The sequence below is a fragment of the Medicago truncatula genome, chromosome 5 (genome assembly GCF_003473485.1).
Source record: "Medicago truncatula cultivar Jemalong A17 chromosome 5, MtrunA17r5.0-ANR, whole genome shotgun sequence".
NCBI lineage: Eukaryota > Viridiplantae > Streptophyta > Magnoliopsida > Fabales > Fabaceae > Medicago > Medicago truncatula.
Window position 1 is genome coordinate 31333366 of NC_053046.1, and position 27453 is coordinate 31360818.

At 38.6% G+C, this 27453-nt stretch overlaps 1 protein-coding gene and 1 long non-coding RNA gene across 2 annotated transcripts; one reads left to right on the top strand and one right to left on the bottom strand.

The window, feature by feature from the left end:
• Positions 1–1825: 1825 nt before the first annotated feature.
• LOC112421750 (uncharacterized) lies at positions 1826–20738 on the top strand. The gene is made up of 2 exons (XR_003011970.1): positions 1826–1889; positions 20672–20738. It is a non-coding gene; the product is annotated as an uncharacterized lncRNA (long non-coding RNA).
• Positions 20739–22762: 2024 nt separating this feature from the next.
• On the bottom strand, positions 22763–25577 carry LOC11409441 (cytochrome P450 CYP736A12). Its single transcript, XM_003615630.3, has 2 exons — positions 24706–25577; positions 22763–23802 (listed from the first exon to the last, which is right to left on the bottom strand). Exons 1-2 carry the CDS (start codon positions 25399–25401, stop codon positions 22966–22968), a joined length of 1533 nt encoding a protein of 510 aa, XP_003615678.1. The 5' UTR covers positions 25402–25577; the 3' UTR covers positions 22763–22965.
• Positions 25578–27453: the final 1876 nt, after the last annotated feature.

The following is a 27453-nucleotide window of genomic DNA, read 5'->3' on the forward strand; positions in this document are numbered from 1 at the left end:
AAACCTCAAATATTTGTACTATATGCAAGGAGACCGGCATTCATTGTTTTAACTCGGTCATTTTATGTTAAATCTAATATTTGTTTTAAATTGTGTAAAGACATGGAAAGGATCAAGGCATATTTTGTTTAATGAGAGAAACATACTTGACCACAAATAGCCTACCTTGTGAGAAGAGCGAGTATTTGTTAACCCACTTGAGCCAAATGAAGCAAGGTCCTCAATTATGAACTGTCAATTCATAAGCACAATGCTTGATGAATTCGCCCTATATTTTTCAAAATCCAGTTCATTTTTGTTGCACTATCGGACCTTGATATGTTTTAATTGTTGAACCCTAAACCTTCATTGTTATTTGTCCCTTTTTGCCATAGATTAAGGGAACATTCAAATAGGGTATGTTTTCATTCAAGTTGGGGAGAAAAGGTAGATGTTCATCATTTGTCAAGTGAATTGGTGTAATCAGAAATTTTGATCAAGACAACATTGTTTGTATATGAAAAAAGAAAGAAAAAGAAAAATGTGTACATGATAAAAACAAGAAAAGAAGAAAAAGAAAAAGAAAGAAAAATCCAAAAATAGAATAAGTTGTCAAGATCAAGGAGTATCATGTTTTAACACCAAGGGTTTGTTAGGGAATTCTAGTAAATTTGTCTTTTGAATGTGAATAGAAGGAATGTTCCCTTATGCTTGACCATTTGAATTCAATTGACCCACAAATGTCCTTTCTTTTGTAGCCAAGCCAAATTACAACCCTAAAAGACCTTTTGATCCATGTTTTTATGCTTTTTGAAATGATAATTGGATGGACATATAACTTGATTTGGATGTTAACTTGATTGCCGGATGTGTGTTCATAACCCTCACTCATTTGATTTCAATTGCATATCTACTTACAAAGAAGTGTGTTAGGTGTGGTTCGTGAATAAATGTTTTATTGACTTGAACTATTTGACATGAACTTTGTGCATAGAACTCATTTCATATTTGTGGTAGAATTCCAGATTAGTTGGAAACTCAGACTTGCCCGCGCATTCTCTTTGAATCATTCATCTAAAAATGTTTTCAAACCTTTTGTACTTGTGTCTTGTCATATTAACTTGTTTGATTTTCAAGATTTTGTTTGAGGACAAACAAAGAGTTAAGTTGGGGAGAGTTTGATAAGTGCTAGAAAGTTGTAATTTAAGTGATATATTTTAGGCACTTTTGTTACTTGTTTTGCAAGTTATTAAGGGAAAAGCCGAGAAATAAGTGATTATTGCCCTTTTACGCTTTATCTATCTTACTTCACCCATTTGTGCAGGATTCGAACTCAAGACATCAAGCAAAGAGAAGAAAATCGAGAAAAGTACAAAAAGGCAGAAAAAGGAGATCACTCGCCTCCAACTCGCCATGGCAAGCAGAAAAGGCGAGCAATTCCAGAATGCAACAAAGATCACACGCCACCAACTCGCAATGGCGAGTAGAAGGCGAGCTTACTCGCCGTGGCGAATGGAAGGACTCGCGAGGCGAGTAAGGGCGGTTTAGCCTCTAAATGCTGACGTGGCACAAACCCAATGGGGAAGAAACTTCAACTCGCCTTGGCGAATGAAGCAGCTCGCGAGGCGAGTGAAGGCAGACTCAGAATTCTATAAATAGCCCACTCAACCATTTCAGAAAAAGATAGTTTTTTATATAGTTTTTAGATAGTTTTTCTCTTAGTTTTTCACTTGTAATATTCTTAGAGAGAGAGAGATAGGGCTTGTGCTTTATAGAGTGAGAGTGATAGAGAGTGGATTCTTCATCCTTTGTTGAGACATCACAAGTTGTAATGAATCTTGCTTCTTCAATTCATTCTTGCAAGGCTTCCATGACAATGAGTAGCTAAATCTCCTTTGTTGGGATTAGAGGTGTTATACCCTGTTTTTGGACCTAAAAATACTGGGCCCAATTTCATTTCAAACTTTGTCAATTATCAAATTTCAACTGCACAGTTCAATTTGTCTCTGCCTCGCAGTATTTTCAATCACAATTTTACCTATGTTTTTCTTGCATAAAACCTTTCAAAATGTCTTTACTTGTCTTGTAAGTCATTCAAAAGTGTCTCTGGATCATTACATTGCTTTTTCTACAGTTTATTCCAAAATTTGCAAAAAGTCATACAGAAGGGTATTTTGGTCATTTCCTGCAGTGGGACCCATTTTCATCCTTGTGACTGTCTCTGAGTCTTTTCAGATTACTTTTAAACATTTCATCAGTAAACTTTGTTAAAATTCATTTCAAACTTGCGTCTGAGTCAGTGTCAGGTCAATTTGAATCTGTTTAGGTCGTTTTTAGCCCTAGGGGCATTTTGGTCATTTCACATAAAATTTTGGCATGGGGAGGTTACTTTGAAGTACCTCATTTAGGCCATTGGTTCGTTTTAGTCCGTTTTGTCAATTTTATTTTTTTGTTTCGCTTTACGTTGGGTCAAATTACGTTTTTTATTCAATTTTATTTTTTAATTGCATTTTGGTCCCTCAAGTGAGGTCCCAAAATTGCATTTCAGTCCAGAATTTTCTTTTTTTACATTTCAGTCCTTTTTGTCAATTGCAGTTTAGTCCCTTATTTTTTCAATTTTGCAGAAAGGTCCAATTTCATTTTTTGCCCAAGGCCGTGCCATCTTTTTTTTTCAGGTCCAGGTGTCACTTTCTCATTTGTTCAGATACACACATGTCAAGCTATAAAAGGTGCACAGTGCCACTCAGAGCCAGAAAAACACACGCCAACTCATAAACACATTCCAAATTTTCTCTTTCTCAGCAACTGAATCAAAACAGAAAAAATTCCTCAGATTCATCAAGAACACCAAGAACAAAAAACCTAACCGTTTTCCAGAAACAGAAACTACACAAATTCAAGCTATTTTTCATGGATTCTCAGTGATTCTTTGAAGAATCATCATCATTGAATCAATATCTTCGCAATTCGAAGTGCGAATTCGCCAAAGGCAAACTCCAGCACCGATCACGAAGATACAGTGAGGAAGACGAAGAAGAAAGAAAGATGATGAAGGTTTAAACCGGCGAAGAAGGCGATAAAGCAAGAAACCAGCAGGAACACCGGTTTATTTCCGGATTCAAAGCCAAATCACGTAGCATCAGAGATTGAAGTTTTCCAAAGAATTTCTCCATTAAAGGTTTCAACCAAAACCTTAGGTAAAACTCATACTCTTTTTCAAAAGCAATATCACTGTTAAACCTAAAAATCACGCAAGCAAAACAGATCCAAAGGTTCCAGAATTCAAAGAAAACTATAACCGTAAACATCAAAATCCAGATCCGTAAGGATCAACGTTTTGAAAGCGAAAACAGGCGTCAAAAAGTAATCAAACGACGAAACGATGTAGATCTTTAAAGATCTAAATGATCTCATTCAAAAAAATCAAAAATCATTTCAAAACCGTAAAAGCTTTTTCAAGATCTACGTCGTTCAAAGCCGTTTTTGAAAAAACAAATGCCGGATTCGTGTTTAGGGTTAAAGGACGAGTCAAACGAAGTAAGAATCTTTGAAATCTGGAAATTTAGGTCACCGGAAACTGCATGAACTCGCCGGAGAAGATGAAGTTTCCGGCGGACCTTCAAGGTCTCCGCCGTAGCTTCATCCTCGCCGGCGGCGAGGTTTAGAGAGAGGTGAGAGGTGAGAGAAGAGAGAAGAGCTAGAGAGAGAAAGGGGAGTGAAAAATGAAGAAAACCGGTGCCATGCCTTTTAAATAAGCTAGTGAACCAGACCGGTCCAAGACCGGTCCAATCCTGTTGATTCCAGGCCGTTTGATCTAGGGTTTCAGGACCCTGGATCAATCCTGTGGCTCCTGTGAATCCGGTTCCTTAGGGTTTTGGGTTGGGCCTTTGTTTCCTTTGGATCTTTACGTTTTGCTATTCCTGTGCTTTTCACACCTCTATTTTTGCTACCTGTACCTATGTCTTGATTAAAATTGTGATAAAATTCCTAGAAAAATTCATGCATGTTTCCTGATATTTTCTTAGTGTTTTTATGACATTTTTGCACATTAAGGATCTATGAAATTTTGGTATGGTTAATTCATAGCATTTTAATTCTCTTTGAATTATTTGTTATGGATTCTTCTTCATACATTTGTCCTTGATGTGCGAATATGTGATAAAAGCTTTTTGATGTGTTAATATGAGAAATTTGTGCCTATAATTTCGTGTTGTTTTGCTGTTTTGATTTGGTTCATGAGTGCTTGATTTTATGAGCAATATATGCATATTTTGAAAGATATAAAATGCCAAGTTTATTCTAGAAAATATGGCATGAAACCATGCTTGCATGTTTCCAATAATTTCATGCTATAACTTGAGATAAAGAAAACTCTTTCAAAATTTGTTAAAGCATGAGAATTAGAGGCCAAGGATGCTTTAGGTTTCATACCTAAGTTTTTAGGGTTTAATGTCATTTTGTTAACTTTTTGTGTCATCTTGCATGATTTTATTTCTTAGTGCTTATTATGTTTTTTCTTTTGACTAACAAGTTTATTCCCATGTTTCATGCATCCCATTTAGCATTCCCTCCACCCTCTTTAGCCTAGCATTTATTTTTGCAAGTTTTAATTCATTTAGTGATGTAATTTGTCATCATTGGTTTGTAGCTTGGCAAAGGGGCCATAGAATGTATTTAGGCAATTTTTGTAATATGGACTATGGACACTATGACGCACCGACACGCACACACTCACCTTAGATGTATGCATAGGATTGTATGGTTAAATAAGCGTTTAGGTTTTAAACACCTAGAGAAAATCCATCTTTTTTCCAAAAAAAAAACAATTGAACTTCACTTCAAAAATTTTCATAATAAACATGAAGTCAACACTTCATTTCTTTTCCTTTCTTTTTTTTCTTGAGAAAAATTCAATTCATCTTAATCATTTAGACTTTCTTTTTTAATCACTAATCAAACCTCACTTTTTGCTAAATCTAATGCTCATGAAGCCTCCCAATCTCCTTCTTCAAAACCATTTTCAAAACTTAAAATCAAACAATTAAAACAAAAACAAGTCTTTTTAGCAAGAACTACGAACGGTTTTGATCCCTTAAAAGGGTACGTAGGCAATGAGTCAAAACTCATCCAAGCCGAAATAAAATCAAAATTCTACTTCTTCTCACCCCCACTCTTAACTAAATAAACCTCCCATTTTCAAAAGTAGGTAAAAATAAAGCGTAAAAATCGACTTAGGAAAACGGCTCCTATAGAGGACTATAGTTACTCCGGGTGCCTAACACCTTCCCGTAGTAAAACCGACCCCCGAACTTAGAATCTAAGGGTTTTTTCTCAATTTTTCCCTTCCCAAGAAAAAAGAGAGATATCAACGGTCGAAAGGTACAAGTCCAATTAATGACTTGGTACCCAAAAACCATGATAACAGAAATGGCGACTTCACTGGGGACTTTTTTAAGCGGGTCGCGCCTAGTTTTCCTTAGTTTATATTTATGTTTTATTTTATTGCTTACATATGTGAATATTTGTTTACTTTCATTTGACGTGTGGGGTGAGAATATCAAAAGTCCTATACCCGGGCTGAGTGAACTTATGTTTAGGTAGAGATATAATCGACAATTCGATCCGGGGGTTGCCTCGTGTATTGGATTATGCGATCAATCTCACATAGCTGAGGCATTTTGAAGGTGATATTGTCGGCGTGTGTTGTCATGCTTAGGCACTTCACTTTCAATTGTTCGACGAAGCTATGAACCGTAGTTACCAAACCCATCCTAGCCTTTTTAGGACGTAGTGCGGTGGCTAAATTGAGTGTTGTCTCAAAACTTTAGTCGTCACGCGATACTACACTCAAACTAGACCTTCTCACAAATAATCATGGAACGGGTGTCGTCCTGTACTACCATGATATATGTGAGAGAGGTTGCAGTTTGGGAACTGTGTTAGAACCTTGGTTACTACTATCCAAAGCCTTAGTTCACCGGACGCCGTGTCCATCCGTGGCCTTGTTACTTTGAATCTCAACCCACATTGTAACTAAACAACACAATCATGCATACATGCATTCATGCATAAATATTTTTCATGCATTCATCGAAGGGTTTAAACAAATGAGAATTTTTGTAAATAATCACAGGTATGAAGAAGACTAAGTGCTACAAGTTCAAGGAAGTGGATTTGGTTAGTTTGAGAGAGTTGGCGCTCAAGGTCAAGAGTCAAACAGGGTTCCGACTCCGGTATGGGGGATTGCTTACTTTGCTCCGAACCGATGTGGACGAGAAGCTAATGCACACTCTGGTGCAATTTTATGATCCGAGCTTCCGCTGCTTCACTTTCCCGGACTTCCAGTTGGTTCCTACTCTCGAGGCTTACTCCAATCTAGTGGGGTTACCTATAGCCGAGAAGACGCCTTTCGCCGGTCCCGGGACTCCTCTTACTCCTCTGGTTGTTGCTAAGGATCTCTACCTCAAGACTTCCGACGTCTCCAACCATCTTATTACCAAGTCTCACATCCGGGGTTTCACTTCGAAGTATCTTCTTGATCAGGCTAATCTCGGTACCACTCGCCAGGACACACTCGAGGCTATTCTTGCTTTGCTTATCTACGGGCTCATTCTCTTCCCGAACCTTGACAACTTCGTGGACATGAATGCTATCGAGATCTTTCATTCTAAGAACCCGGTTCCTACTTTGCTAGCGGACACCTACCACGCCATTCATGACAGGACTCTCAAGGGCCGTGGGTATATTCTTTGCTGCACATCTCTTTTGTATAGGTGGTTTATTTCGCACCTTCCGAGTTCCTTCCATGATAACTCGGAAAATTGGTCCTACTCTCAGCGGATTATGGCTCTCACTCCTGATGAGGTCGTCTGGCTCACTCCTGCCGCTCAAGTGAAGGAAATCATTATGGGTTGTGGAGACTTTCTCAATGTACCTCTTCTTGGTACTCGTGGAGGAATCAACTACAATCCCGAGCTTGCTATGAGACAGTTTGGTTTCCCTATGAAGTCGAAGCCCATCAATCTTGCCACATCTCCAGAGTTCTTCTTCTACACGAATGCTCCTACCGGACAAAGGAAAGCTTTCGTGGATGCTTGGTCCAAGGTTCGAAGGAAGAGTGTGAAGCATCTAGGTGTGAGATCCGGTGTCGCTCATGAGGCCTATACCCAGTGGGTGATAGATCGAGCTGAGGAGATTGGTATGCCTTATCCAGCTATGAGATATGTGTCTTCATCTACCCCATCTATGCCTCTACCTTTGCTCCCCGCGACTCAGGATATGTATCAGGAGCATCTAGCTATGGAGAGTCGTGAGAAGCAAGTGTGGAAGGCTCGGTACAATCAAGCCGAGAATCTAATCATGACTTTGGATGGTAGAGATGAGCAGAAGACTCATGAGAATCTGATGTTGAAGAAAGAGCTAGCTAAGGCCCGGAGGGAACTAGAAGAGAAAGACGAGCTGCTTATGAGGGATTCCAAGAGAGCCCGAGGACGACGAGACTTCTTTGCCAGATACTGTGATTCAGATTCCGAGTCCGATGATCCTCCGACTACTTCCTATGCTTGAGGACTCCATGTGTTTATCTTGTTGAAATTTCAAAGTCTTCCTGTTAAAAAAAAATACTATGTAGTTTTGATTATTTGCAAAGATTTCTAATTGGTTCAAAATTCCTTCGATGAAAAAAAATAAGTCTTTTGCATTCGCATTTGCACATCATGCATCATATGCATCATGCATTGGTCACAAAGGCTTCCAAGTGCTCACTATCTCCTGGTTCCTCTGCCACAGTGTGAAAAGTGGCTCGTGCTCAGAGAGTTTACGAACCAGATAGAATTGATCGAACCAGAGAATACAGAAGAAAGAAAAGGGCTATGGAAGAAGAGAACGCTCAGCTTCGCACCGAGTTGGCCTCTCTAAAGGAGGAATTGGCTAAAGCTAATGACGTCATGACTGCTCTACTAGCTGCTCAAGAGCAATCAGCTACAGCTATCCCTACAACCACAGCTGCACCAGTAACTACAAGCGTGCTCCCTACCACTTCTGCAGACAACCGCTTTACTATGCCAGTGGGGTTTCCGTATGGGCTTCCACCGTTCTTCACTCCCGTTGCTACAGCAAGCACCTCGGGCACTGCTAACAATGTTCTGATCCCTGCAACAAATGCCGCCTCCATCATTGCTACTTTGCCACAAACAACAGCAGCTGTCACTGAGCCTCTGGTACACACTCTGCCTCAAGGTATTAACGTCAACACACAGCACAGAAGCATCCCCGTAACCAAGACTATGGAAGAGATGATGGAGGAACTTGCTAAAGAACTCCGTCACGAGATCCAGGCCAATCGAGGGAGTGCAAACTCTGTCAAAACTCAAGACCTTTGCTTAGTGTCAAAAGTGGATGTTCCTAAAAAGTTCAAGATTCCGGACTTCGACCGGTACAACGGGCTAACTTGTCCTCAAAATCACATCATCAAATACGTCCGGAAGATGGGCAATTACAAAGACAATGATTCCCTTATGATCCACTGTTTTCAGGATAGTCTGATGGAGGATGCCGCAGAGTGGTATACTAGTTTGAGTAAGAATGACATCCATACCTTTGATGAGTTAGCCACCGCTTTCAAGAGCCATTATGGGTTTAACACTCGACTGAGGCCAAATAGGGAGTTTCTCAGGTCCCTATCTCAGAAGAAGGAGGAAAGTTTCCGTGAATATGCGCAAAGGTGGAGAGGGGCGGCTGCCCGTATCACTCCTGCTTTAGATGAGGAAGAAATGACCCAGACGTTCTTAAAAACGTTGAAGAAAGATTATGTTGAGAGGATGATCATCGCTGCCCCGAACAACTTTTCGGAGATGGTCACCATGGGAACCCGTCTTGAGGAAGCCGTAAGGGATGGAATCATCGTGTTTGAGAAAGCTGAATCCTCTGTGAATGCGTCGAAGAGATATGGTAATGGACACCACAAAAAGAAAGAAACGGAAGTGGGGATGGTGTCAGCTGGAGCCGGGCAATCAATGGCTACTGTTGCTCCTATCAATGCAGCTCAAATGCCTCCGTCATACCCATATATGCCGTATTCTCAGCATCCGTTCTTCCCACCGTTTTATCATCAGTACCCTTTGCCGCCGGGCCAGCCTCAAGTGCCCGTCAATGCAATTGCCCAACAGATGAAACAACAGATGCCGGTTCAACAACAACAACAAAATCAGCAAGCCAGGCCAACCTTCCCTCCTATACCAATGTTGTATGCAGAACTTCTTCCAACTCTACTCCAGAGAGGTCATTGTACAACTAGACAGGGTAAGCCCCCACCTGATCCGTTGCCTCCAAGGTTCAGGTCTGATCTCAAATGTGACTTTCATCAAGGTGCCTTGGGTCATGACGTCGAGGGGTGTTATGCTTTGAAGTATATCGTGAAGAAGCTCATCGATCAAGGGAAGCTGACTTTTGAGAATAATGTCCCACATGTCCTCGACAATCCGCTACCAAATCATGCCGCTGTGAATATGATCGAAGTGTGTGAAGAAGCTCCGAGACTTGATGTCCGCAACGTCGCAACTCCTCTGGTACCTCTACACATCAAGCTGTGCAAAGCTTCTCTGTTCAATCATGATCATGCCAAGTGTCTGGGATGTCTCCGTGATCCTTTGGGTTGCCACGCTGTTCAAGACGACATTCAAAGCTTGATGAATGATAATCTTCTGACTGTCAGTGATGTTTGCGTGATTGTGCCAGTTTTTCACGATCCACCTGTCAAGAGTGTAACTTTGAAGAAGAATGCTGAGCCTTTGGTGATAAGGTTGCCAGGACCAATTCCTTATGTTTCGGACAAGGCAGTGCCATACAAGTACAATGCTACTATGATAGAAAATGGAGTAGAGGTGCCTCTAGCCTCCTTTGCCACAGTAAGCAATATTGCCGAAGGGACTTCTGCAGCACTAAGAAGCGGGAAGGTCCGTCCGCCGTTATTTCAGAAGAAAGTAGCTACACCGACCATTCCACCAGTTGAAGAAGCAACTCCAACCGTTGTTTCACCCATTGCTACAGATGTGAACCAGCCAGGCAAATCTATAGAGGATTCAAATTTAGATGAGATTCTGAGGATAATAAAGAGGAGCGACTACAAGATCGTTGATCAGTTGCTGCAGACTCCTTCAAAGATATCTGTATTGTCGTTACTCTTGAGCTCCGAGGCTCACAGGAATACCTTGTTAAAAGTGCTGGAGCAGGCTTATGTTGACCACGAAGTTACGGTAGATCGTTTCGGTGGCATAGTGGGAAATATTACTGCTTGTAACAATCTCTGGTTTAGTGAAGAAGAGCTGCCGGAAGTGGGAAAGAGTCACAATCTGGCTTTGCACATCTCGGTGAAATGTAAATCAGACATGATATCAAATGTGTTGGTGGATACTGGTTCCTCTCTCAATGTAATGCCTAAGACAACCCTAGATCAGTTGAGCTACCGTGGGACCCCGTTGAGGAGAAGTACTTTCTTGGTCAAAGCTTTTGATGGATCTCGAAAGAATGTGCTGGGAGAGATAGACTTGCCGATAACCATTGGCCCTGAGAATTTCTTGGTTACTTTCCAAGTGATGGACATTAATGCATCCTACAGTTGCCTGCTGGGAAGACCGTGGATACACGATGCAGGTGCGGTTACTTCCACCTTACATCAGAAGTTGAAATTTGTGAAGAATGGAAAACTCGTTACAATCCATGGTGAAGAAGCATACTTAGTCAGCCAATTGTCTTCTTTTTCTTGTATTGAAGCAGGGTCTGCTGAAGGGACTGCTTTCCAAGGTTTGACCATTGAAGGTGCAGAGTCTAAGGAAGCTGGGGCTGCTATGGCTTCATTAAAGGATGCTCAGAGAGCCATCCAAGAAGGTCAGACTGCCGGCTGGGGCAAGGTGATACAGCTCTGTGAGAACAAGCGTAAAGAAGGTCTCGGGTTCTCCCCGTCATCAAGGGTTTCCTCGGGAGTCTTCCACAGTGCAGGGTTTGTTAATGCTATCTCTGAAGAAGCCACTGGATCTGGTCTCAGACCTGCATTTGTTACACCAGGAGGCATTACGACAAATTGGGATGCCATTGACATTCCTTCAATCATGCATGTTTCTGAGTAATGTGTCTTGTTGCTTTAATGCTTTGTTTTCAAAATAACAATCCTCTCGCTCTGCCCAAAGCGAGAGTGATATTTTCTGTAAGGGCATGTTTGTTTCGGCATTGCCGTTGATTAATAAAATTTTGTCGTTTCTTCCACGACTATTTTTTTTTAGTGCTTTTTCCCTTGGAAACAATGGTAATGCCAGAAAAAAAAACCAAAACGTCTGTATTTTCTTATTAATTTCAAAAATCTGCATGAAAAAAAAAAAAAAAAAAACTCTTTCTAAAATCATCCAATCATTATATGCAGGTTGAACCATAATAAACCCGTTGAACACAGTAATCCTACGGTTCCTCCAAGTTTTGAATTCCCTGTGTATGAAGCCGAAGATGAGGAAGGTGATGACGTACCATATGAGATTACTCGGTTACTTGAGCAAGAAGAGAAAGCCATTCAGCCTCACCAAGAAGAGATCGAGCTTATCAACATAGGTACCGAGGAAAACAAGCGAGAAATCAAGATTGGTGCCACTCTAGAGGAAGGGGTTAAACAGAAGATCATCCAACTCCTCCGGGAATATCCAGATATTTTTGCATGGTCCTATGAAGATATGCCAGGTCTAGACCCTATGATCGTGGAGCATCGGATCCCTACCAAGCCTGAATGTCCTCCCGTCAGGCAGAAATTGAGAAGGACTCATCCTGATATGGCTCTCAAGATCAAGAATGAAGTTCAAAAGCAGATTGATGCGGGTTTCCTCATGACAGTTGAGTATCCCGAATGGGTTGCCAATATTGTGCCCGTGCCAAAGAAGGATGGTAAAGTCCGGATGTGTGTTGACTTCAGAGACCTGAACAAGGCCAGTCCAAAAGACAACTTTCCATTACCTCATATTGATGTGCTTGTTGATAATACTGCTCAATCTAAGGTGTTTTCCTTCATGGACGGTTTTTCCGGTTATAATCAAATCAAGATGTCTCCTGAAGATAGGGAAAAGACATCTTTTATCACTCCATGGGGTACTTTCTGCTACAAGGTGATGCCGTTCGGCCTAATCAATGCTGGTGCTACCTACCAAAGGGGAATGACCACTCTGTTTCATGACATGATTCACAAGGAAGTTGAGGTATATGTGGATGACATGATTGTGAAGTCAGCAGATGAGGAGCAGCATGTTGAATATTTAACAAAGATGTTTGAAAGGTTGAGAAAATACAAGCTGCGATTGAATCCCAACAAATGTACATTCGGTGTCAGGTCCGGAAAGTTATTAGGCTTCATTGTCAGCCAAAAGGGCATTGAAGTCGATCCTGATAAAGTCCGGGCCATCCGAGAAATGCCAGCTCCACAGACAGAGAAGCAAGTCAGAGGTTTCTTGGGACGTTTGAATTACATCTCCCGATTCATATCTCATATGACCGCAACCTGCGGGCCGATCTTTAAGCTGCTTAGAAAGAACCAGCCTATTGTATGGAATGATGAATGCCAAGAAGCTTTTGATAGCATCAAGAATTACCTGCTGGAACCACCTATCCTTGTCCCACCCGTGGAAGGAAGGCCTTTGATTATGTATTTGGCAGTGTTTGATGAATCCATGGGATGCGTGCTTGGTCAACAAGATGAAACTGGAAAGAAAGAGCATGCTATCTACTATCTAAGCAAGAAGTTCACCGATTGTGAAACTCGGTATACAATGCTTGAGAAGACTTGTTGTGCTTTAGCTTGGGCTACCAAACGCCTGCGTCATTATTTGGTGAATCATACAACTTGGTTGATATCCAGAATGGATCCGATAAAGTATATCTTTGAGAAGGCTGCTGTTACTGGAAAGATTGCACGCTGGCAGATGCTTTTGTCAGAATATGATATTGTGTTCAAAACTCAAAAGGCAATCAAAGGCAGCATTCTTGCCGATCACCTTGCTTATCAACCTCTTGACGATTACCAACCAATTGAATTCGACTTCCCTGATGAAGAGATCATGTATTTGAAATCCAAAGACTGCGAAGAACCGTTGATTAATGAAGGTCCAGATCCCGATAGCAAGTGGGGTTTAGTCTTTGACGGTGCTGTCAATGCTTATGGCAAGGGAATTGGGGCAGTCATTGTATCCCCGCAGGGGCATCACATTCCTTTTACCACCAGAATCTTGTTCGAATGTACCAACAATATGGCGGAGTATGAAGCATGTATCTTTGGGATCGAGGAAGCAATTGACATGAGAATCAAACACCTCGACATCTATGGAGATTCTGCGCTCATCATCAATCAGATAAAGGGTGAATGGGAGACCCACCATGCTAATTTGATTCCTTATCGTGATTATGCGAGACGTTTGCTGACATATTTTACAAAGGTTGAGCTGCACCATATTCCTCGTGATGAGAACCAAATGGCTGATGCTCTTGCTACTCTATCCTCCATGTTTCGAGTAAACCATTGGAATGATGTGCCATTAATCAAAGTGCAACGCCTTGAAAGACCTTCGCATGTGTTTGCTATTGGGGATGTGATCGATCAGGCTGGTGAGAATGTGGTTGACTATAGACCCTGGTACTACGACATCAAACAGTTCTTGCTGAGCCGTGAGTATCCGCCGGGTGCTTCCAAACAAGACAAGAAGACCTTGAGAAGATTGGCCAGTAGATTCCTGTTAGATGGAGATATTCTGTACAAGAGGAACTATGACATGGTATTATTAAGATGTGTTGATGAACATGAAGCAGAGCAGTTAATGCATGATGTACATGACGGTACCTTCGGGACCCATGCTACAGGGCATACTATGTCAAGGAAGTTGTTACGAGCAGGTTACTACTGGATGGCCATGGAGCATGATTGCTACCAGCACGCCAGAAAGTGCCACAAATGTCAAATCTATGCTGATAAGATTCATGTGCCTCCGCACGCCCTCAATGTTATGTCATCCCCATGGCCGTTCTCAATGTGGGGCATCGACATGATTGGAAGAATTGAACCGAAAGCTTCAAATGGCCATCGTTTCATCTTAGTGGCAATTGACTACTTTACCAAATGGGTTGAAGCGGCATCTTATACCAATGTGACTAAGCAAGTGGTAGCTAAGTTTATCAAGAACAACATCATCTGTCGATATGGTGTTCCCAGCAAAATTATTACCGACAACGGTACCAACCTGAACAACAATGTGGTGCAAGCTCTTTGTGAAGAATTCAAAATTGAGCATCATAACTCTTCTCCTTATAGACCTCAGATGAATGGTGCAGTTGAGGCCGCCAACAAGAATATCAAGAGAATCGTCCAGAAGATGGTAACTACTTACAAGGACTGGCATGAGATGTTACCCTATGCTCTGCATGGCTACCGCACTACCGTGCGCAGTTCAACCGGGGCAACTCCTTTCTCTCTTGTATATGGTATGGAAGCAGTTCTTCCTTTGGAAGTGGAGATCCCATCTCTCCGTGTGATCATGGAAGCAAAGTTATCCGAGGCTGAATGGTGCCAAAGCCGGTATGATCAGTTGAATTTGATTGAGGAAAAACGTATGGATGCCATGGCTCGTGGACAGTCATATCAAGCAAGAATGAAGACTGCCTTTGACAAGAAAGTCCATCCTCGAGAATTCAAGGTAGGGGAACTTGTATTGAAAAGGAGGATAAGCCAGCAACCCGACCCAAGGGGCAAGTGGACGCCTAACTATGAAGGTCCTTATGTTGTCAAGAAGGCCTTCTCCGGTGGTGCTTTAATCCTTACACACATGGATGGTATAGAACTTCCAAATCCAGTGAATGCCGATATAGTCAAGAAATACTTTGCCTAGAAATATGAAAAGAACAGCGTGGTAGGTCGAAAACCCGAAAGGGCGGCCTAGGCAAAAATGCGCTTCCCGGTGGATCGAAAACCCGAAAGGGCGGTCCAGGCAAAAATAAGGGACAAAAAACAAATATGAAAAAGCTCGCTGAGATTGTTCGCAACTCAGGCAAAAATGAGCGTCTCGATGAATCGAAAACCCGGAAGGGCGGTTCATGCAAAAATGAGATTGAAGCAAAAGGCAAGTAACTATATCTGGCTAACCACCGTCCCCTTGGGGCATCTGCAGCTGTTAATGACCATCTTCATCAAAAGCTCCTATGCTTGCGAATTCAAAGTTTCTAGGAAATGTCATGATTACTGTGTTCAATGTATCACCAACCAATAAAATTACCATTTTCCAAGCTTTGTAAATCCGTGGAGTCACGCCTTCGGCTGACCACCACTCTTATACATCAAATTGAGCCTGTGCTTTTGTTTAAAATTCTATTTTCTTCTACTTTCAAAGCTATATACAAAACATTTTCTTTCTATTTTGATAATGGCAATGCTTGAAACAAACATTTTTGAAAACTGAAAACTTTTTGTTTATTTTGAAAAGCAAACCTGAGCAACAGGGTACATTCAAATGAAACATGCATGAGCGAGAGTATGTTGGTGTCTATTTCAATATATGTTACCAGCAGATTCTCCTCCAAGATAATCTGTGGTCAATGGCAAGAATGAAAAAAACAGAATGAAAATGCATGAAAATAAATGAGCTCGCTAAGTTGAAAACCCGAAAGGGCGGCTTAGGCAAAAATGAGCACCCCGCTGGATTGACAACCCGAAAGGGCAGTTCAGGCAAAAATGGGGCATTGAAAAGAATTTATTTCCCCGGTGGACCGAAAACCCGAAAGGGCGATCCAGGCAAAAATGGGATGCAAAAAATGATGAATGAAAATGAGAATATAACATGCAAAAGCATTGACCACAGATGCAATGTCTACAACATACCCAGCGCTGAAATGCCCAGCACAACGGCGTTTTCCCCAGTCGGGTCTTCCAAGATTCTATCCCCAGCAAGATGCATAGCTACCTGCCCTCAGCCATGGTTCCGATACGTCTCCCAACGACGTCATCCCCAAAGAGGATTTCCAAGAATGTGTAATATAGCACGAGCCACTACGTGCCCAATACTCTGATGTCTTGTCTTCCCCGTGAAGTCGTGCCTACAAAATGCCAACAGTCATGCATTACAAGCATTCATACATGCATAATCATGCATATTACGTACCCATGCATTTAATGAAATTGTTATATCATCCATGCATATTGCATTTCCAATGTCAACATCAGTCTCAATTCAATACTCATGTCAGGTTCTCTGTCAAAACCTTGTGAGCCAATAATACCGGTCAATTTCTGCCTTTCAATTCAAATCGATGTCAAGTCAACCTCAATCTATATTTTGTCAACAAACCAATCCCCAGTGAATATGTTTCTATTTGGTCAAGTGACTAGTTCAAGTCCAAGAACAGCTTGTACCTATCAATTTGCTTATGTTATCGGTCGAGTGCCCAGCTCAATCCAAGAGCAGCTTGTACCTATCAATATGTTTCCGTTTGGTCAAGTGGCTAGCTCAATCCAAGAGCAGCTTGTACCTGTCTATCTGTTTCTGCCCGGTGGAGTAACCAGTTCGCATCCAAGAACAAGCTCGCACCTGTCTATTTGCCTTGCTTTCAGTCGAGTCACCAGTTCGAATCCGTAAGAACAACTTGTAATTGTCAGTTTTCTCTTTCTTCCAGTCGGGTTACCAGTTCGAATCCATAAGAACAACTCGCACTTTCCAATATCCCCAAGTGAGTCACCAGTTCGAATCCATAAGAACAACTCATGTTGGTCCAGTAACCTCTATCCCCTGTGAAGTGACCAGTTCGAATCCATAAGAACAACTCGCAGTTGTCTGTTTGTTTCATCCCCGGTCAAGTGGCTAGTTCGAATCCAAGAACAGCTTGTACCTGTCCAACTTGTTTCTAGTTTCCCGTTACTCTGCTATTCACTATCTTTGTCAATGTCTACCAATCCCGCAATGGATACGACATATTTTGTTAATTCCAATCCCCATGAAGTCTTGCATTCATAATCCAAGTGATGCATGGCATGCATATTATTTGAAAATGGGTAGGCGTATTTTTACGTCCAAATACAGTGCAAATGCTAATATTTAAGTACCTTCGTCCTGTCAAGCCAAAGACTCCATCTCTTGACTCTCCAGACAAAGAAACTTAAATAGGGGCAGCTGTTATACCCTGTTTTTGGACCTAAAAATACTGGGCCCAATTTCATTTCAAACTTTGTCAATTATCAAATTTCAACTGCACAGTTCAATTTGTCTCTGCCTCGCAGTATTTTCAATCACAATTTTACCTATGTTTTTCTTGCATAAAACCTTTCAAAATGTCTTTACTTGTCTTGTAAGTCATTCAAAAGTGTCTCTGGATCATTACATTGCTTTTTCTACAGTTTATTCCAAAATTTGCAAAAAGTCATACAGAAGGGTATTTTGGTCATTTCCTGCAGTGGGACCCATTTTCATCCTTGTGACTGTCTCTGAGTCTTTTCAGATTACTTTTAAACATTTCATCAGTAAACTTTGTTAAAATTCATTTCAAACTTGCGTCTGAGTCAGTGTCAGGTCAATTTGAATCTGTTTAGGTCGTTTTTAGCCCTAGGGGCATTTTGGTCATTTCACATAAAATTTTGGCATGGGGAGGTTACTTTGAAGTACCTCATTTAGGCCATTGGTTCGTTTTAGTCCGTTTTGTCAATTTTATTTTTTTGTTTCGCTTTACGTTGGGTCAAATTACGTTTTTTATTCAATTTTATTTTTTAATTGCATTTTGGTCCCTCAAGTGAGGTCCCAAAATTGCATTTCAGTCCAGAATTTTCTTTTTTTACATTTCAGTCCTTTTTGTCAATTGCAGTTTAGTCCCTTATTTTTTCAATTTTGCAGAAAGGTCCAATTTCATTTTTTGCCCAAGGCCGTGCCATCTTTTTTTTTCAGGTCCAGGTGTCACTTTCTCATTTGTTCAGATACACACATGTCAAGCTATAAAAGGTGCACAGTGCCACTCAGAGCCAGAAAAACACACGCCAACTCATAAACACATTCCAAATTTTCTCTTTCTCAGCAACTGAATCAAAACAGAAAAAATTCCTCAGATTCATCAAGAACACCAAGAACAAAAAACCTAACCGTTTTCCAGAAACAGAAACTACACAAATTCAAGCTATTTTTCATGGATTCTCAGTGATTCTTTGAAGAATCATCATCATTGAATCAATATCTTCGCAATTCGAAGTGCGAATTCGCCAAAGGCAAACTCCAGCACCGATCACGAAGATACAGTGAGGAAGACGAAGAAGAAAGAAAGATGATGAAGGTTTAAACCGGCGAAGAAGGCGATAAAGCAAGAAACCAGCAGGAACACCGGTTTATTTCCGGATTCAAAGCCAAATCACGTAGCATCAGAGATTGAAGTTTTCCAAAGAATTTCTCCATTAAAGGTTTCAACCAAAACCTTAGGTAAAACTCATACTCTTTTTCAAAAGCAATATCACTGTTAAACCTAAAAATCACGCAAGCAAAACAGATCCAAAGGTTCCAGAATTCAAAGAAAACTATAACCGTAAACATCAAAATCCAGATCCGTAAGGATCAACGTTTTGAAAGCGAAAACAGGCGTCAAAAAGTAATCAAACGACGAAACGATGTAGATCTTTAAAGATCTAAATGATCTCATTCAAAAAAATCAAAAATCATTTCAAAACCGTAAAAGCTTTTTCAAGATCTACGTCGTTCAAAGCCGTTTTTGAAAAAACAAATGCCGGATTCGTGTTTAGGGTTAAAGGACGAGTCAAACGAAGTAAGAATCTTTGAAATCTGGAAATTTAGGTCACCGAAAACTGCATGAACTCGCCGGAGAAGATGAAGTTTCCGGCGGACCTTCAAGGTCTCCGCCGTAGCTTCATCCTCGCCGGCGGCGAGGTTTAGAGAGAGGTGAGAGGTGAGAGAAGAGAGAAGAGCTAGAGAGAGAAAGGGGAGTGAAAAATGAAGAAAACCGGTGCCATGCCTTTTAAATAAGCTAGTGAACCAGACCGGTCCAAGACCGGTCCAATCCTGTTGATTCCAGGCCGTTTGATCTAGGGTTTCAGGACCCTGGATCAATCTTGTGGCTCCTGTGAATCCGGTTCCTTAGGGTTTTGGGTTGGGCCTTTGTTTCCTTTGGATCTTTACGTTTTGCTATTCCTGTGCTTTTCACACCTCTATTTTTGCTACCTGTACCTATGTCTTGATTAAAATTGTGATAAAATTCCTAGAAAAATTCATGCATGTTTCCTGATATTTTCTTAGTGTTTTTATGACATTTTTGCACATTAAGGATCTATGAAATTTTGGTATGGTTAATTCATAGCATTTTAATTCTCTTTGAATTATTTGTTATGGATTCTTCTTCATACATTTGTCCTTGATGTGCGAATATGTGATAAAAGCTTTTTGATGTGTTAATATGAGAAATTTGTGCCTATAATTTCGTGTTGTTTTGCTGTTTTGATTTGGTTCATGAGTGCTTGATTTTATGAGCAATATATGCATATTTTGAAAGATATAAAATGCCAAGTTTATTCTAGAAAATATGGCATGAAACCATGCTTGCATGTTTCCAATAATTTCATGCTATAACTTGAGATAAAGAAAACTCTTTCAAAATTTGTTAAAGCATGAGAATTAGAGGCCAAGGATGCTTTAGGTTTCATACCTAAGTTTTTAGGGTTTAATGTCATTTTGTTAACTTTTTGTGTCATCTTGCATGATTTTATTTCTTAGTGCTTATTATGTTTTTTCTTTTGACTAACAAGTTTATTCCCATGTTTCATGCATCCCATTTAGCATTCCCTCCACCCTCTTTAGCCTAGCATTTATTTTTGCAAGTTTTAATTCATTTAGTGATGTAATTTGTCATCATTGGTTTGTAGCTTGGCAAAGGGGCCATAGAATGTATTTAGGCAATTTTTGTAATATGGACTATGGACACTATGACGCACCGACACGCACACACTCACCTTAGATGTATGCATAGGATTGTATGGTTAAATAAGCGTTTAGGTTTTAAACACCTAGAGAAAATCCATCTTTTTTCCAAAAAAAAAACAATTGAACTTCACTTCAAAAATTTTCATAATAAACATGAAGTCAACACTTCATTTCTTTTCCTTTCTTTTTTTTCTTGAGAAAAATTCAATTCATCTTAATCATTTAGACTTTCTTTTTTAATCACTAATCAAACCTCACTTTTTGCTAAATCTAATGCTCATGAAGCCTCCCAATCTCCTTCTTCAAAACCATTTTCAAAACTTAAAATCAAACAATTAAAACAAAAACAAGTCTTTTTAGCAAGAACTACGAACGGTTTTGATCCCTTAAAAGGGTACGTAGGCAATGAGTCAAAACTCATCCAAGCCGAAATAAAATCAAAATTCTACTTCTTCTCACCCCCACTCTTAACTAAATAAACCTCCCATTTTCAAAAGTAGGTAAAAATAAAGCGTAAAAATCGACTTAGGAAAACGGCTCCTATAGAGGACTATAGTTACTCCGGGTGCCTAACACCTTCCCGTAGTAAAACCGACCCCCGAACTTAGAATCTAAGGGTTTTTTCTCAATTTTTCCCTTCCCAAGAAAAAAGAGAGATATCAACGGTCGAAAGGTACAAGTCCAATTAATGACTTGGTACCCAAAAACCATGATAACAAGAGGTACTTGATCATAGTTTAACATGTAATCGTTTGATCTATAAATATATGGTTCTAGCATTTGAATTGATATTGAGGTTATTCTTGCACTTTAATCTTTATCTTTGATTTAATTGTGATTGAGAAATACTTTTGAATCTAGGTTTAGAATAACCATCTATCAAAACATAGTTTCTAGACATGGAATCGATGTTTTGATAATCACCTTGAGTATCCAAACCTAAAGCTTTCTTATCATTTAATAGATTGAGAAATCATCGATTGAACGATAAGATCGACTCTTGAATCATTCAATAGTTTGAGACATCGACCATTGAATGATACAATTGATTTCACAATATTGTTTGGACACGAATGGTGTTGTCGAGGGATACGTGATAATATCAAAGAAAAGCTAGAATCCATGTATGATCATTAGGTTACGTGCGACGCTCGATCAAGGAACTCTAATCCTAACAAGTTTTACGCCCTATTAATCTCAATTGTATCATTTGCAATTCAGTTACTAAAACAAACAATCAACTATCGTTTAACTTGAAATGATATTTGGTGTCGAACGGTCCGCGATATCGCACTAGTCCCTGAGGAGACGATATAAATACTTACAATTGTTTGATGCAAAAATACTACATCAGCCCCTTGGTTCCAACAACGAGTTAGATCACGACGACAAGCATCCATCTCCTCTTTTAGACCATTGTGATTCACTTTGTTCCATGTGCTAAGCTCTTATGCACAATGATCTAGTTTTTCAACAATCAACAAACCTGCACTAGAAACCCAGCTATCAGAAACAACATCATGAATACATGGTTCAACACACCAAGCATTCTCAAATTTAAAATTTCTTTTAGGTATCCAGACACGAGCATTCGGTATCCCTATTTAATAAAATTGGATAATGATCAGAAGTTGAAGCCACTAAATTCTCTTGCTTGGCATTAGGATACAACTAGAACCACTCTTCATTTGCAAGAGCACGGTCCGATCTTTCTTTAACTGCTCTAGGAGTACCTGAACTCTTAAACTAGGTAAAAGAATACCCCCTCCTTTAACATATCAATTAAACCTGCATAAAAAACAACCTATCTTAAATCGTTAATCAACCACCTAGCACGCTTAAAGCCCCCTCACTTTTCATAGATATCCAAAATATCATTAAAATCACCAAGGATACACCATTGAAGCGAAGTACCACAAGATAAATTTCTCAAAAAATCCCAAGAATTGCGTCTTCGACTCCCTTATAGGAATCCATAAAAACTTGTAAATGCCATCTCCCTTGACTAGGATCACGGACTTCAACATTAATATAATTTTCAGAATAATTTATCACTCTACAGTTAAAAGAGTGTCTCCAAAGTAGTGCTAAGACACCACTTCGACCATTACTAATAACAGTTAAACATTTATCAAAATCAAGCAAATAACGGAATTCTTCAGTTTTATTGGCATGGATTAAAGTCTCACTGAGAAAAAGAGCATCCGACTTATAATAGGTACTAGGTATTTTAGGTTAAGAACTACACTCAGGTTCTCTAGGCCTCGGCAATTCCATCCTATAAGACTCATTCCCCTCAACAATATTCAACAAAGACATGACAGTATCATCATTAACGGTATCTGTAGCGAAAACTCTCTCCTTTTTCTTCAAGTACAATTTGATACAAACCTTCCAACATATCAAACTCATGACACATCAATTTCATCAAACACAGGTTATTCATAGTATTCACCACCAAATGCAATCCCCAAAACCACTAATTGTATCAAGAAAGAACCGACAACAATTTGATCTCTAATAAAATGTGTAATTAAAAGGATTATACCTTGTATGAAAATATAGATGATGGAAATTGCAACAAGACAAAGCACATGATCGAGAAGGCAAAGGAATCAGCGTCATCTTTATCTCTGGAAAAGGAGTAATATCGAAGGAAATAGAACAACGCAACAACAAACACGTTCAGGGGAGACTATTTCTCATCGAACGACGGCAAAATCCTTCACAAAGGGAGCGGCGGCGCTAACCCTAGAAGCGACGGCAATTTCTGTTATTATTCTTAATGTCAAAAAATAATTTGGTTCAAATCATTGATCATGAAGGCCTGTGATGGGCGTGTATTATTCATTTCAATGACCTCCATGTTCAATGGAGACTCAAATGTCGGCTGTTAACATATATAAATAAGTAATATACATTAACTTATTTTACACGAACATCATTACTAGACGTACAATACTTGGCATTTTTACTAGCAATAAACTTGTTACACAACATAATATTGTTCTTGAAACTATTCAAGCTTAGCATCATTCAAACGATAACTCGGTATTGCGTGCAAATGCTGAGCTCTTGGTATAGTGAGTCCAAATTTCTCCTCCATATTCAAATTGGAGGGACTAATATTATGTGGAAGTTCCCAGTTAAAACAATGGATAAATTGAGCTATAACCAATTTAACAGTAATTAAACCCAATTGAATTCCAGGACAACGCCTACGACCAGAACCAAATGGTATAGATTCAAACTCTTGTCCAAGATAATTCATTTTTTTCTCTACAAATCTCTCTGGGTAAAATTCTTTAGCATTTTCTGACCAAACATTAGGATCTCTCCCTATTGCCCATGCATTTACTATAAGTCGTGTCTTTTCCTTTATAAAATAACCATCAATTGTTGTGCTCTCTCTAGATTCACGAGGGACTAGTAACGGTGCTACGGGGTAAAGTCTTAAGGTCTCATCAACCACCATATCTAAATAATTCAACTTCTTTAGATCCTTCTCGTTAACCATTCTTTTATTTCCTACTTCATTTTGTATCTCATCTTGAAGCTTTTTCATCACTCTTGGATGTCTTAAAAGTTCAGATAAAGCCCATTCAATCGAGGTAGCAGATGTATCAATTGCTGCCACTATCATGTCGAGCAAAATAGCCTTGATGTTAGTTCGATCAATGACGAGATTTTGTTCACCCTCAATATCAATGGTTTGGTGCATAATTGAAAGAAGTATGTCTACAAAATCTTTTTGAGTTTTGTTTACATTAGCAGCTTGTTCATGTTCTGTTAATATCACCTCTAGCACCTCATCAAGTGCTTTACTGACTTTCTTGCAAGATTTTGTTAATCCCTAACAATGAGTTAAAACATAAAATATCAATTACTAAATGAATATTTTCATTGTACTTAACAAAACCATTAGAGCATCCTTAAAAAAAATAAAAAATAAAACCATTAGAGCATGTTTTCTTAAAAGAGGATCAATGCTATCCATTTTTCTCCTTCATGACTAGAACTCATAGCCCTATGAATATAGTTGAAGCATCTTACCAACTAAACTGCACTTAGAAAATCGATAACAATATATTTAAGGGAATGTAAAATATTTAAAACTTTATTTAATTTAGTTTCTAAATTATCGCAATCTTTCATTGTTAAAGATTAAACACCACCAAAAAATTATCAAAAATTAAATTAAATTATCACGACCTTAATATTTTTCCATTGTGCAAAGAACCGGTCGTCTGATTTTTTTCAAAAATTCTCCTACTTTTATCACCTCAAATATTGAGATTGTGAAATTTAGCCCCCAATTTCAAACAATCACGTGGTATTTGAGGTATTTATAAGTAAAATCATTGGAATACTATATAACTACAAGTGAAGGGTAGTTGAGTTTGAAATTAGGTAACCATTTTATTTATTGAACGACAAATATCGTGCAATTACATATTGAGTGAAGAAAATTATATACAATCACGATATTTATTTATGAGACTTAAAATTAAACTTATGTCAATAATTAATCTTTTATTTCCTATACATAATACTCCCTCGCTCCTAAATTATAAGTTGTTTTTGAGGGAAATTGTTTCAAATTATAATAAGTAAGTTTTACAGTAGCATATTTTTTCTATCATATTCTTAAATATTTCTTACCTTTCTATTTTATTAATGAAAGGTAATTTTATCAAATGACTCATAATTTCGTTTTCTAATACAAAATTAACAAGGTAGAATTTAACAAACATACCTGAAGATCAAAAATTCCTAGCCAAGGAACATAATCAGCCAGATTAAAAGCTCCAATCAAAGCCAATCCTTCTTGAACCAAACTCTTCAAGTCAAATTGCTCATACTTACTCCGACCAAACATCAACTTATACACAATATCTTCTATTAGATTCTCTACAACCTCACTAACATTCACAACCTCACCAACCAAAGCAGCTTTCTTCAAAGTGTTAACCAAAATACTCAACTCCTCTTTTCTAATAGGACCAGACATCTCAACTTTTGAAGCACTAAGAAGTTTCAAAGTGCAAAATTTCCTCACACTACGCCAATAAGGACCATACTCACAAAAAGCCATCCCTTTGGAACCATAAGACATGAGCTCAGATCCTTGAATCTTTGGTCGGCTTGCGAAAACGATGTCGTGGGTTTTGAGGAATGATTCTGCTGCTTTTGAAGATGAAATGACAATAGCTGGGACTTGACCAAGTTGTAAGGACATGATTGGACCATATTTTTTGGAGAGTGACTGAAGTGTTCTATGTGGAAGGGTGCCTAATATGTGAAGGTTCCCTATTATTGGTAGTGTTGGTGGACCTGGTGGTTTTTCATGGATAATGGTTTTTTGTTTTGAATGTAAGAAGAGTTTGAATAGAAAGTACATGAAAGTGAAGAGAAGAAAAGCAAATATTATTGTTGTTACTGCAAAAGACATGTCTACAAATGAATGGTTGGGTTGTACGTAATAAGGTTGAAGATAAAGACTATATAGAACTCCAAGTTGATCTCATATTATCTTGAAACTGGTGGTATACGTTTGTTTGTGGAATTGTTTTCTTGACATGTATTTGTGGAATTGTTCGTTGTGAGATATTTCTTCCCCGAAAATAAAAGAATAAAGATAGCTTCTGTAACCATATTTTTTCAATTGCGGCCACTATTTTTTCAAAAAAATATAATGACGCAACTAAAATACGCGTGACCACTATTTTTCCATTTAATTAACCAAATAAATTCGGTGAAAATAATGGTCACACAACTGAAAAATATAGTCACACATACCATATATTTAGTTGACTTTAAATTTTTAAGAATGGTAGAGCAATCTATCATTGCTCAAAATAAAAGTATTGACTATTGAGTTATTTATGACGGGCCCCTTTTCTGCAGCGCCATATACCCAATCAGGATGATTGATTTTGGTTAAATATTTATGACTATTGAAAAACTGGTGGTGTGCATGTTTGTTTGTGTAACTTTCTTAAGGGAAAAAGGAACGTGCTCAGTGCCGTAGTGTTCTCAAAACATTTATTAATCAACCTACTCCCTCAATCATTGCTTCTTTTTTTTTTCCATACATTTATTAACAAAATATATATTTCCTCCGGTCACATTTATAAGTAAAAAAAACTACTCTTTAGATATATTGAATAGTTAATGTATCTAACCTATAAATGTGGCCGGATACATTAATTATTCAATGTATCTAAAATGTGATTTTTTGCTTATAAATGTAACCGGAATGAGTAATTTTTTAGATTAACAAAAAATAATTAAAGTAAATATTTTGTAAGTATTTTGTCAAGAAAAATCTAATAACATCTTTATCTTATATATTAATAGAAAAATATAATCAAATATCTTGTATGAATAGTATACATAGTAGACCAAGGGAGTAATATAGTAGTAGCATTAGTCAAATTTGAGTTTGAGTTGGACTGTCAAAATTACCTATTCTTGACGTGAAGATAAAAGAAGTGTAGATTGGCTCGCTAATTTCAACATTTTGATGGATTTTCTAGATTTTCATATTATGGAGAATCCCCCTAGTGAGTTTCAGAGTCTTTTGTTTGATGATATTTTCAAAGCTTGCATACCTAGGAACGTCCGTTTAATTTCTTAATGTAGATTTCAAGTCTTTTGTTTGTTTAATGTAGATTTTCGTTGAATTTGTTTGATGGGATTTTTTTATGCATTTTTTTCATGAGTTCAGTGATGATTTTTTTAATTCAAACTTTGGAAATGGATGTGATAAAGGGTAAGAGAGAGAATTATAATATATATATATATATACATTTGAATTATTTATGAAACAAATTGACTAAGATAATTTTCAAATGCCACATAACATAATTGAAAGGCCATTTGTTCAAGTTCTAGAAACAATGTTTTATGTAAAAAATAGGATAGAATTGCGTACGATACGCCAAATGTCGAGACCTCTTCTTGACTTTGCGTATGCGGAAGCTTTAGTGCACCAGACTGCACTTTTTATAATAAAAAAAATCCTGACTCGGTGCCCCACATAAGCTAATTTGTATACTAAGCTCTAAAATCAAATAATATTCAAATGGCAACGAAGAATCTCAAACTTTTTTTCGAGGAATAACTAAAACTCGCCCAAATGACAGGAAAAACACTAGGACAGATCATGTTAGTTTTAATTCAAGTTAGATGGTTTTAACTCAAGTTAGTTGATCTTTAGAAAGAAAAAAAAAAAACTCAAGTTAGTTGAGATTAAATCATGGTTAGAATGTTTGTTGGAAGACTTGGCTATTAGTTAGCAAAATCAGTTCAGTTTGTTTTGATTGCTTACTAAGCAAGCTATGTAAATAAGCTCTTTATAAGCATGTTGTAAATATTTTTTCACAACTTAATGAGAATACAATTTTACAACAATCAATTACTCTTCTTCTTTCTCTCAGTTCTCTCAATTTCTCAACCCTAATTTTCATAGAAACTCTTGCTTGCATTGCAAGAAACTTAA